The sequence below is a fragment of the Electrophorus electricus genome, chromosome 15 (genome assembly GCF_013358815.1).
Source record: "Electrophorus electricus isolate fEleEle1 chromosome 15, fEleEle1.pri, whole genome shotgun sequence".
NCBI classification, from domain to species: Eukaryota; Metazoa; Chordata; class Actinopteri; order Gymnotiformes; family Gymnotidae; genus Electrophorus; species Electrophorus electricus.
The window spans coordinates 532,501-543,041 of NC_049549.1; the positions used below are offsets into that span (position 1 = coordinate 532,501).

A 10,541-nucleotide genomic window follows, 5' to 3' on the forward strand; every position below is an offset into this window, starting at 1 on the left:
GAGCTCGTGACGGTTTCTCGGTGTGCTGAGGTGGTTCATAAATAGGTGATCTGAATCCAGCAAGAACACATGAACCTGGCTGCACCTTGCCCCTGGCATCCACCTTTTACCACCCCCAATTAACTTCAACTTTTAATGCCACTAAGCTCGTTAAAGAGCTGCCGTGGTCTCACAGTATAATAGGGATCTGAATTCTGCAGGTCTACAATTACAGAAGGCTTTCACTTACAAGCAATATCTGAATGTCGGTTCTCCCCCGAGGTCGTCACCTTGAGAGGGCTGACATTTCTATTGGCTGTTGAAATCTCTCTGGTCGGCGCATGACATGTTCCGGCTGTCGGTCAGCTCTCACGCAACCTCTTCTGCCGTGGCGAGAAAGGACAATTGCTCACGAGCGAGCACGAGCGGAAACGCGAGCTGTCGAGGCTTCAAACGTGATTGACAGCAACAGTGATTAAGCGCCACCTCAGCCGCACGCAAAAATTAGCGCGAGGGTTCGGCCACGCGGCTCGTCTCACGCGAGGCCGCGCATGCGGCCGTGTGGAAACGTCCTCTACAAGTTGGATTAGATTGAACAGATGCGACAAAGTGCTTTGTTTAATAAACTGCTTTGTTTTTAACGCATCTCTTTGCGATCACAATCGTTTTACCCTCATAGACGGACGTGTGTGCTTTTCAGGCGCAAAGATTGCATTGGTTTATTTGGTCTGAAAACCAACTAGATGCAATTGCTTATTTACCTCAAACAGATGTGTATCGGTTTGGGTGTAAGAAGCAAGTGACATTTCTGTCAGAGCAAGCAGTTTGTGAAATTGGAGTGAAATCATACGCGGGCCTTAAGGTTTAAGTCAAAGGCCTCCATTTAATTTAGCCAAAAACACAACACAGTTTAGTAGCTTCTGACAGGAGAGCTCCGTCTCGCCGCCAGAGAATTAGGACTTTTTTTTTTCCGGCACAGATTTAAATTATTTGAGCACATTAAATCAAAGCCACAAAATCAAATGCCATTATTTTCTTTGCACAGTGCATGCACTGGTGAACGTGTCGTAGTAGAAATCAAGCCAATATTTTAGTTCATCCATAAATATCTCAAAACGTATTGCCCATTCTCCACGTCCAGAGATATTTCTGCGTGGTAAGGTAGAATGTCAAACTGCGTATCCTTATTAGGTTTCAAGGACAAGCTTTTAAATATGATTCTCTTGTGAGCTCGCCTGTCTGAAGAACACGTGCTTTTATCACGGAGCTTATTTACGTCAGGATGGGCCTCCGGGCACACAGCAGTCTGGGTAGCTGATCTGACACAAATTTGTCATAAAGCTCCTTCCATCAGCTGCTAACGCCCTTGGGTATGGAGTGTGGAAGCAAAGCAACTGTCACTTTAAAGCAAGATGTCACCATATTGTTATTCTGGTGCAAGTGAGAGGTATGATGTGTTCCACAGAGCAGAACTTAAGAGGCCAGTCCAATTAGACGGTGCTGGTTCGCGGGCTGGAGAGGGACGAGGTCTATAATTGAAGAAAATCACTTACCCATAATGCAAGTGGGCTGAGAGAGATCAAAGGTAGTCTGTGTGAGAAGGTGAACAGATCACAAAGGGGAGGGTCCATATCTTTAAATCAACTAATTAGTGGTCTCTCTTTTTCCTCCTAATTTAATCCCCCCCCTTCTCTCGAGTCGCTTTGCTGTGCTCTCTCTACCAGACAGGCACATCCAAAAGGGAGTTTTAGCATTTCAAAAGTGTATCCAAGCTTTCCAGAGTGCAGGAAACAGAATGGTCACCAGGGCAAGGAAGCCGATCTCGTCAGGGGACAGAGAATGAGGTTGGGAGAGGGAGGGGCGTTGTGGAGGATTGGCTGTCTTCAATACTACCTTTCAGACCTCGGGCTTCCCAGCAGAGCGTAAGAAAAGACCGGGACCGAGTCGTTTTAAAATGCACAAAGCGACGGCAGCGCTATGCTTCCATCTCGTCACAGCAGCCCGGGTGCAGCCCGAGCGTCTGAGCTTGCGGAGCCCGTAATGCGTAGTCCTGAAAATTGCCAGACCTTGGCAGCCATTAAGTACCAGAAGAGGAAAACGCTTAAAGAATAATTTTTGCCTTTCCTCAAAATAACCTGACAGCTAATATTAAATGATAAAGAACAGTGGGACTGAGCAGCGTCACATCACTGCTGTAGGATCTTCGTTCTGAAACAGGAGTGAGATGAGAAGCAATTGTTTTTGGGACAATTTGCTGTTTTGTATTTTTGGATGAGGCGGTGTCTGCCTTCCTAGTCCCTAGGGGGGGTGGGGGTGGGGGTTATTGTGAACCCCAAACCTTCTACTTGCCCCTCCTCTTTCAACGAGTCAAACAATTACCCCGTTGAGGCGACACAATGCCTGGAGCCTGTGGCAGTCCCCGCGGGGAATCTCTCTGTGTCCTTCTGCTTCATCTGTCAAAAGCGCTGTGCTGACCAGCAACAAAAAGGCAAGTCTTAAAAACAGGCAAAATAAAGGGGTGACGTAGGGGAGGAGGGGAGAAAGTGGGATACTCCACTTGCTTTTTAGTCACACTGAGAAAATAAGCCATTTCTCACCAAGCTTCTGCTGACAGGCGGTGGGGGGAGTATCCCAGAATGGCACTTTGGCTAATGCCAAACTCATTAAAAATCCCACAAAAAGAGCCATACGCTAATAGCCAGTGCAACCACAGTTTGTTTGTTTGTTTTTTTTTAAATCAATAAAAGTTCTCAAAAAAGTACAGAGAGCTTTTTTGCGTGTAACAATCAGCCTGAACCCTGGACAACATGCTGGGGATTTTCCATGAGCAACAGAAAGGAACCCGGGTTAACAGACAGCTGAGAGTCACAAGACGTGTCAGAAGCTACATATGTCGGTAAATTCAAACATCAAAGATTCTATCTCCTTCAGTAAGACTTTTAAAAGCATCTCTGGCACATTCACTTCAACCAATCTTTTTCATTCTAACACCAACCACCACCACCTGGACCATGACAAATAACTCCATCTCCAGAGCGCCTAACCCCCCCCCCCCCCACCACCACCACCTTATAATCCTTGTATGAATGACCTCTAAAATAACTGAAGCTTGACTGTTCTTGCTCCTGCCTTCCAGAGGGTTTAACGTTGTCCAACTGTCTCAGACACACCGTGATTTCACAGTGCATTCCTAGAAAGACGGACGTGGCTACACGCATTATCCGAGCTCTAAAGAAGCGACCGACATCTCCATTTTACCCAGGGTGCTCCTTGTCGGCCTGCTCACCCCGCTAGAGGTATGCTTACATTCCACCAGGGTTTAAAACACCAGGAGTGTAAAGGGAGTGAAGAGGACAGTTCAGAGGTGCTAATGGTGGTCGCGGAGGGTAACACACTCTGGTAGTAGCTGGGGGGTTTCAGACCCCAGGATCCCTGATTGAACCCATCTCGGTGCCCAAGACTGATTATGTGCTTATCAGCGGTAATGCGACCTGGAAAATTGTAGGGTATTGACAATATGCTGATCTTCAAATTAATCCAATTAAAGCGCTCCGGTAAACCAATTACAGGGGATGTGTTTTGGGAGGGGAAGAACAGGTCTTGGACTTGCCACTGTAAATCAGACTCATCTGATATGCTAATTCATTCCCTGGCTGTAGCAGTGGGAACAGGGTGGGCTAAAGAAGGGAAAAAAGAAAAGAAATGTCCTGCAGTCTAATATTGTGAAGAGAAGGTACAGATTTGCAGATTCTGCGTTCACCCTTAATCCTTAACATCAAGCTGTTTAATTCCGCTTAATTAGGTTTAGGCGGACGCTAATTGGGATTTAGCGGAGGCCAACATGTATAGCTCTGTGGGCGCCGTCATTTCTCACAGGTATGATCGGATCAGGATTACTAATCCCCGACCCTGACAGCAAAGAGCACTTCCTGGTCGTAGTCGACGAGAGGAACCACAAGATCGCAGAAGCGGTTCTTTCCTAAGGATTAACAGACACTGGCTGCATGGGTGCGTTTTCTTTCAGCATGGCCCAAGCAAAGTCGGTGCGTGAAGCCGGCTAGATAAAGTCAAGCCCCATGCCGAGTCCTTCTACGGCAGGTGAAGGAGGGAAGGGAGAAGCATTTGAAGACATACACACAGATCACCTGTGAGAGCATTTATCATGAACTGGGCTCTGGTGCCTACTGCGCTCCCCTGACACCCTGACAATTTATTATCCGCACTTAAGCCTTCATCCATCCCAACGCTGACTGGTCTGGACCACGGGGGCGTCAGGCGATGAATAGTGTTGCAGGCCACATTCCTCACCACATTCCGTGTGCCCCCCCACCCCACCCCACCCCTCGCACACGTAGGCAAGTAAACAAACCACACTGCACTGGCTAGGCCAGAAGTACCAGAAGCGCCCAAGGAAAGGGGTTTTCTGAGACCAGGAAACTTCAGAGAACCGCTCGACTTCTGTCGTGTGAAACGGCAACCACCATCCATCATGGCTGCAGCTTATCTGCGACGACTCGCGCAGCCGCTTGCAAGGGCAAGAAGTCAAAGGAAACGCGGGAAGACGGGAACTTGCAGCCCTGAACGTTATCAAGTTTATTCGTGGCCATGTTCCACGTTGCTCATGCAGTGGTTTGTTTAACCCCATATGTGGTGCCACGAGCTGCTGATCGGCTGACGTCCCCGGAAACCCTACTCTAGAAGTTGTATTTCCGTTTGAAAAGATTCCCTGAAGCGGAATCTTGCCTGTTAGTTCAGGGTGAGAAGTTGGTGAACTTCTGACAGATGAGACATCCGTCACTGATAAGAGCCATTTAGTGTATGACAACAGAGTGAATCACCAGCTTAACATCCGCACATTTATCAGGTCTCGGTGTCGTTTAACAGCCTCTCTGCCGCGCTGAGATATCCGGCAAGTCTTCACAGGCCTGGTTACACCGTGAGATGAGGTAACAGCAAACCGGTCATTTATTGTCAAACTCAGCGCAAACCTGTCAAGATGGAGGTCGTGAGTCTTTTTCAACTGGGGCAAGGGGAAAGGAAAACCATATTTCAAAGTGTTTAGGATATCGATTATTAAACCAAGTGCCTTCTTCATATAATGACGGCCAACGTTCACAGTCTAACTGATCATCATTTCCATAGAAGAAAATGGAATGATACCTAGACGTCCTCAGCTCGTTCTGAAGACGACAGGGCTGTTTAAGACTGCCCCAAAGGCAGACTCATTCTGAAGATGACGGCGGTTTTCGAGACTGCCCTACAGGCGGACTCGTACTGAAGATGGCGGGGTTAAGACTGCCCTACAGGCCGTCCTCTACTCCACCGTCCTGCGGGCATGCCCGGTGCCTGGTGGAACGGGAGTGCCAGCGTACCCTCCGAGCATCAGAGGCTCCAACCCTGACGTTTGAACCATGACCCCACGACCCTTGTCCCAGCAGGAGCATGCTAGAGCGTTCCGCTGCTTCCTCGGTCCGGCGCCACCTCGCGTTGCGTGAGGCCTGGGCATCAGGGATCACGCTTGTCCGCCGGGCCAAACACCGGCCGATGCCGCAGAGAGAGCGGACCGAGACGGCTGGAGCGTAACTCTTAATGCAGCACTACCGGGTAACTCCACACCACTGGGGAAACAGCACATGGCTGCACAGAGTTTTTCCCCATTGAGAGAAGGGATGAAAGAACAAGCAAACATCCTGAAGTAAAACCAACACTGAACTTACGATGAGCCAGAAAAACAGGTCTGTGCTTTGGCTATGAGCACCAAAATGGCTTCAATCTTGTGTCACTTTCTCTACCAATTGGCAATGACAACCTTACAAAACACCCCTAATGTGGCCTGGACTCACAGCAAAGCTTTATTTAGAGTTTGAGGCTCATCTCTGCCTTTGTCAGATGAATAAACTTTAAATGGCTTTGACATTTGTCCTTCCTGTTTCATTGGTATAAACGCTCTTTCTCTTTTTTCCCCCTTACCTCTCATGCCCGCAGAAAGACATCTTCAAACCCACATTCAGCTACGGGCTTAAGTCAAAGTGGAACTAAACTGTAATATTTTTCCAAGCCTTAACTTGAAAACAATTACTTCAGACATAATGATAATTGCGAACATGGTATCAGCACTTTTATGAAAATGTGGGCAAGAAACATACATGAGGGTGCTTGCATTGTTCAGCAAATATGTGGGCGACATGTTCGTTAAGTAAATAATAAATTATTAGAGGACTGCAAGGTTCCGAGCTAAAAAACCAACCATGACTCCAGACACTGGAGGTATTGCTCCATACTGACGCAGCAGAGGCCGGTGTGGCATATTGTAATACCATTCACTTTATGGCGGAAATCGAGGTGAAGGTTTACTTCAGATTGGATTTTATTTAGCTTTGCTTACTGTGGGAAGAGAAGGAGATGGGAGTGTGGATTATGGTTATTTACAGTCAGGGTTTCAGTGTCAGTGTGCAAATCAACTCTGCACCCAACTGCCCCCGGGGGCAGAGACAGCCCGGAGATAGACCGACGCAGGCGGATCACACCTAGACGAGCCTGTCGTTCACGAGCCCTGCAAAGTGAGCGTAGCGCAGATGAAGGCATCCAAACAGCCAACAAAAGGCAGAATGCCTGACTGAACTTGAAACATTTACTTTAAAACAACAGCAGATTAACCAATTCATTGAAAACAAGACAACCAGGTTCTGTAGCTTTACATAATACATTATTAAACAGTGACAGCGACTTTTAAGCATTCTTGCCGGGTTATACTCAAAGATTTATTCTGTATCTAAGAGTTTATTTTAAAAATGTATTCTGTGTCTAAAAATATTTTGAAACCATTTTTTTCTGTATCTGAAACAGACACAGTTATGAAGAATATAGAAGGCATGCCTCACATTTGGAAAGGATATGACCACAGAAGTAATGCAATCATAATGGCCATATCAATGCATGTGTGTGAGTGTGTGTGAGAGAGTTTATTCATGAAAATTTGCAAGATTTACAAGTCTTAAGATCAAATAATCAAATTTGCTCCACTTTTTAGGGCAAAGGGTGTGTTTATACATATTGGGATGTGTATTAACTAGTGTTGTGAGCATGGTCGGTGTTTCAGAGGTTTTAGTAGCTGTAACATGACAGAATTCTTATAGCATACCGTGTTTAATCAATGATAGTTACTTTAAAAAAAATGTAAAGCGTAATTGCTTCATAGGACAGGAACACGTATTAAGCGGTTCCTCCGGGATGTCGCAATACAGTGCGCTGGTGTACACAGTGAAGTGGTACTGGCCCGGCACTTCCACTGTGGCACAGTACTCCGGACTCCCCGTAATGCTGAAGTGTGTACGTACCTGCGCAGGTGTGCAGGCTCCGCGCAAGGGGGGGGGGGGGGGGGGGGGGGGGGGGGGGGGGGGGTGTACGTACCTGCACAGGTGCCGCGCACAGGGGGTGTACAGGGGAATAAGCGCGTTTGACTGACGGCGATGCCGTGTACGTACCTGCGCAGGTGTGCAGAAACAACAGCAAAACTCCGAAGGCTCGTGCCATCGTCTCTCCAAACCGGCCCGCGCGTTTTTAATGCTTTTTTGGGGTAATCCACGGTATTCACCAGCTCTGAGCAAGTATCCGAGCCTTCATAATCTTTCCGCTGAAAAGCATTAGTTTCCGAGTTCACGGCTGTAAACAGCGTGTGCGAATGACTGTGTTATTCTAGTAAAATACGGCAGAAACCCACGGATTCGACCGCAATCCAGGTTATGTAGGTCTGAGCCAGTACTCCAAAAAAAGAAAGGGCAGCCTTTCGATTCGTGCAACGCGGCACCGTGTCGTGTTATAACCTCGCAGCCGTAAATGAACTCGGACGCACGCAGTTAAAAGCCCGCAGTTAATGCGCCAAATCCGAGTGCTGCCTAAGTTCGTGAAGTATCTCCCAGGGGCTGAAGAGGCGCTCTCATCACCCCGCGATCAGCTCCAGGAATAAAACTCTCTCGAAACTCTCAGCGACTGGTGGTTTGTGTCTGAATCCGGCAGAGCTGTCAGGAACGTCCAACCAGGCTGCGAAGCGCACTGTCGCATCCTTTATCACCGCAAGCGCATCACTTCTGAACTCGGACGCTGAACTTTACAGACACTTATTTAGGAGACACTGATGCTGGACAATCTGCTGACATTCGTCCCTTGGCTGTAGTTCCACTTTTCCACTACTTCTACCGGCGCATAATTCCACTTTTTTTACCCCCTGTGCGTTGCAGCTGCACTGCCCCTGCCTCTGCGTCCCGCACCCATCACCTCCGGCAGAGGGAATTTGAAACAACGGTACTTCATTCAAACAGGCATGAATGGTAGCTCAAATGGTATGTGCCAAGTCCCCCCCTCCGAAGGCTCGCACAATGGACTCTACCATGCGGGAATTTTAACCCCAAACAAGCCGGTTTCACCAACACTCTAATAACTAATAGCTCCTGTTGTCTAATAAAATATATCCCCTGGGTATCCCGTGCTTAATCAAAGTTTAATGTTCGTGCTTAAGGGTGACATAAAGAGAAACCCAAATCTCACAAAAACATAATCTACAGAGTGCTAAATCGGATTAAATTGAGTGATTGCATTCTTCGTTTATGCTCATTTAGTGAATTAGGACATTACTATTCGCGGGTTGGATAATTAATGTATTTGCGATAAGAAAGAGCAAATTTAGAATTTGTGAAATTCACTAAATTCCGTATTAAACAAGTAGTCTTGTAGTGGGTAGTTTTCGGATGCTTCATCTATTCATATGGCAACTCCGCCCTCTGCTGTTCACTAATGTACTGCACTAACGCTGGACACGACAGTGTTGCGGTTTCTTTGTTTGGTCTGTTTTTTAAATCCTATCCAAAGGTTAAACTTGAACAGTGTCCTCTAATCCAAAAAAAAAAAAAAAAGTTAATTCTTTTGCAATCTAAAAATATTTAAACGTTGATATGTAGGATAAAAGGAAAATATTAATTATACAAGTTGCCTTCAAAAAGAGGCTAGTGTTTTCTTCAAGTGCGTCCATATATGGGAAAATAGCAGTGTTTTAGGTTTGTTTCTGCAGACGGTCAGTGTTTCCTCTGCTCCTGCCAAATCAGTCAAGAGCAGTAACAGTGTGGCATATTTACAGTGGCTTTCACAGAGTAGTACAGAGCTGACAGCAGAGAGCTTTCAACAAACCATCTCAATCCAGCTACACACCTATTACAGAACATCCTAAATACTAAACGCTGTGGATGGGCACAAGATTTTGAGCCTTTAATGTCCAGTTTATTCTGTCAGGATCTGCTGTCAATGTAGTGTCTCTGTTCGTGGTTATGAGCTTCAAATTCCAAGTCAGCAAATTCTAACCCAAAAAGCGTTCCATTTATTCCATGTCTGTCCATAACTCAAATAGGAATATTGTCACATAATGATCTGCTCGTATTCTCTGGCCGGATAGCAAACAGACCTGAATAGTTAGAATAGTCTTTACAGGTCAGTGCCCTGGAACGCTGAACCCGCATTCAGTAACACAAAAGCTCAAACGATAATCTGCTTGCCTACAGAAAGTTAATAATCATACTTACTGTGGGAGATCTTCTGGCATCGGTGTGTTTTTACTATGGGAGATCGTCTGGCATCAGTGTGGAACGGCTCGGTGTAAGGGCCGGTGTGGGGCCCCTGCACCAGTCTGCGGGTGGGCCCTGTAGCTCGGTGTGGTGCGCACTGCCTGGAGGACCCCTATGTTGGACCCCCATGAGGATGAGAATGGCTAAGACTGCCACAGCCAGAGATATGGTCTGCATAACAGCCTCGGTGCGGACCTGCACGCTCAGTTGAAGATAGGAGCTTTGCAGAGCATTGCCGCAGTTGCTATCTGTGAGGATGATGCTAATGTTTTTCTTAGGTTTATCCAATTTTTTAAGATATTTAGTGTCCAAACAATGTCCAAGGCTGCAAAGGTCTAACGTATCTGGATCTCTATGACTGCAAAGCCTCCAGGAATGCTTTGTCCTTCTCTGATAAAGATCCCACTATTCAGAATGGGGTTGTCCTCAGACATAATCCACTATAAACAATTTATAATCCAGTTTTAGAGTTTAATGTAGAAAGAGCAACGTATAACAGTCTAAAACTGAAACGTAGATATTACCTGTTACTGGGAAGTTAGCACGAATCTTCTCCAAACCTCACCAGTCTACAACAAACCTTGCACAAGGACAGATTCCAATTCTGTCCATTGCTACGCTGTAATACGGAGCCTTTTTTAATGAGCCAGCCAAAAACATGGACATCACAGACAGGCTGTGGGTTAAGGTCCCATCCCCTCATTTTCTACATCAATCACTCACACATAAAAAACCTTCCTATTCTCTCTGTAATTCTCTGCTTGATATTCAAAGCAAGTTTTGGGGACGTTTTCTCTTTTCTTGTGATGTCTGTGTGCGGATGGTGAAAATAAAAGGCCGGGGGAGGGGGACCCTCCGGACTCCATGCTGGGGCATCTCTTTCAGGCAGGACGCCTGCCCGCGGCACCCCCCCCACCTTCTCGGAATCCCCGGGCTGCAGTCGTATGGTGG

General features: G+C 46.8%; 1 protein-coding gene across 6 annotated transcripts in view; it reads right to left on the reverse strand.

The window, feature by feature from the left end:
- The window catches only part of robo1 (roundabout, axon guidance receptor, homolog 1 (Drosophila)), a 112,622-nt gene extending 104,358 nt beyond the window's left edge, over positions 1-8,264 (reverse strand). For 4 of the 6 annotated variants that reach the window (XM_035534119.1, XM_035534120.1, XM_035534122.1 and 1 more), the window contains exon 1: positions 7,464-8,264. In XM_035534119.1, the coding sequence (XP_035390012.1) occupies positions 7,464-7,512 (49 nt within the window). In that variant the 5' untranslated portion in view covers positions 7,513-8,264. Of the gene's footprint in view, positions 1-1,532; positions 1,554-7,316; positions 7,333-7,463 lie in introns of those variants that run through there. The other 2 variants (XM_035534118.1, XM_035534121.1) reach the window with 2 other exon arrangements.
- Positions 8,265-10,541: the final 2,277 nt, after the last annotated feature.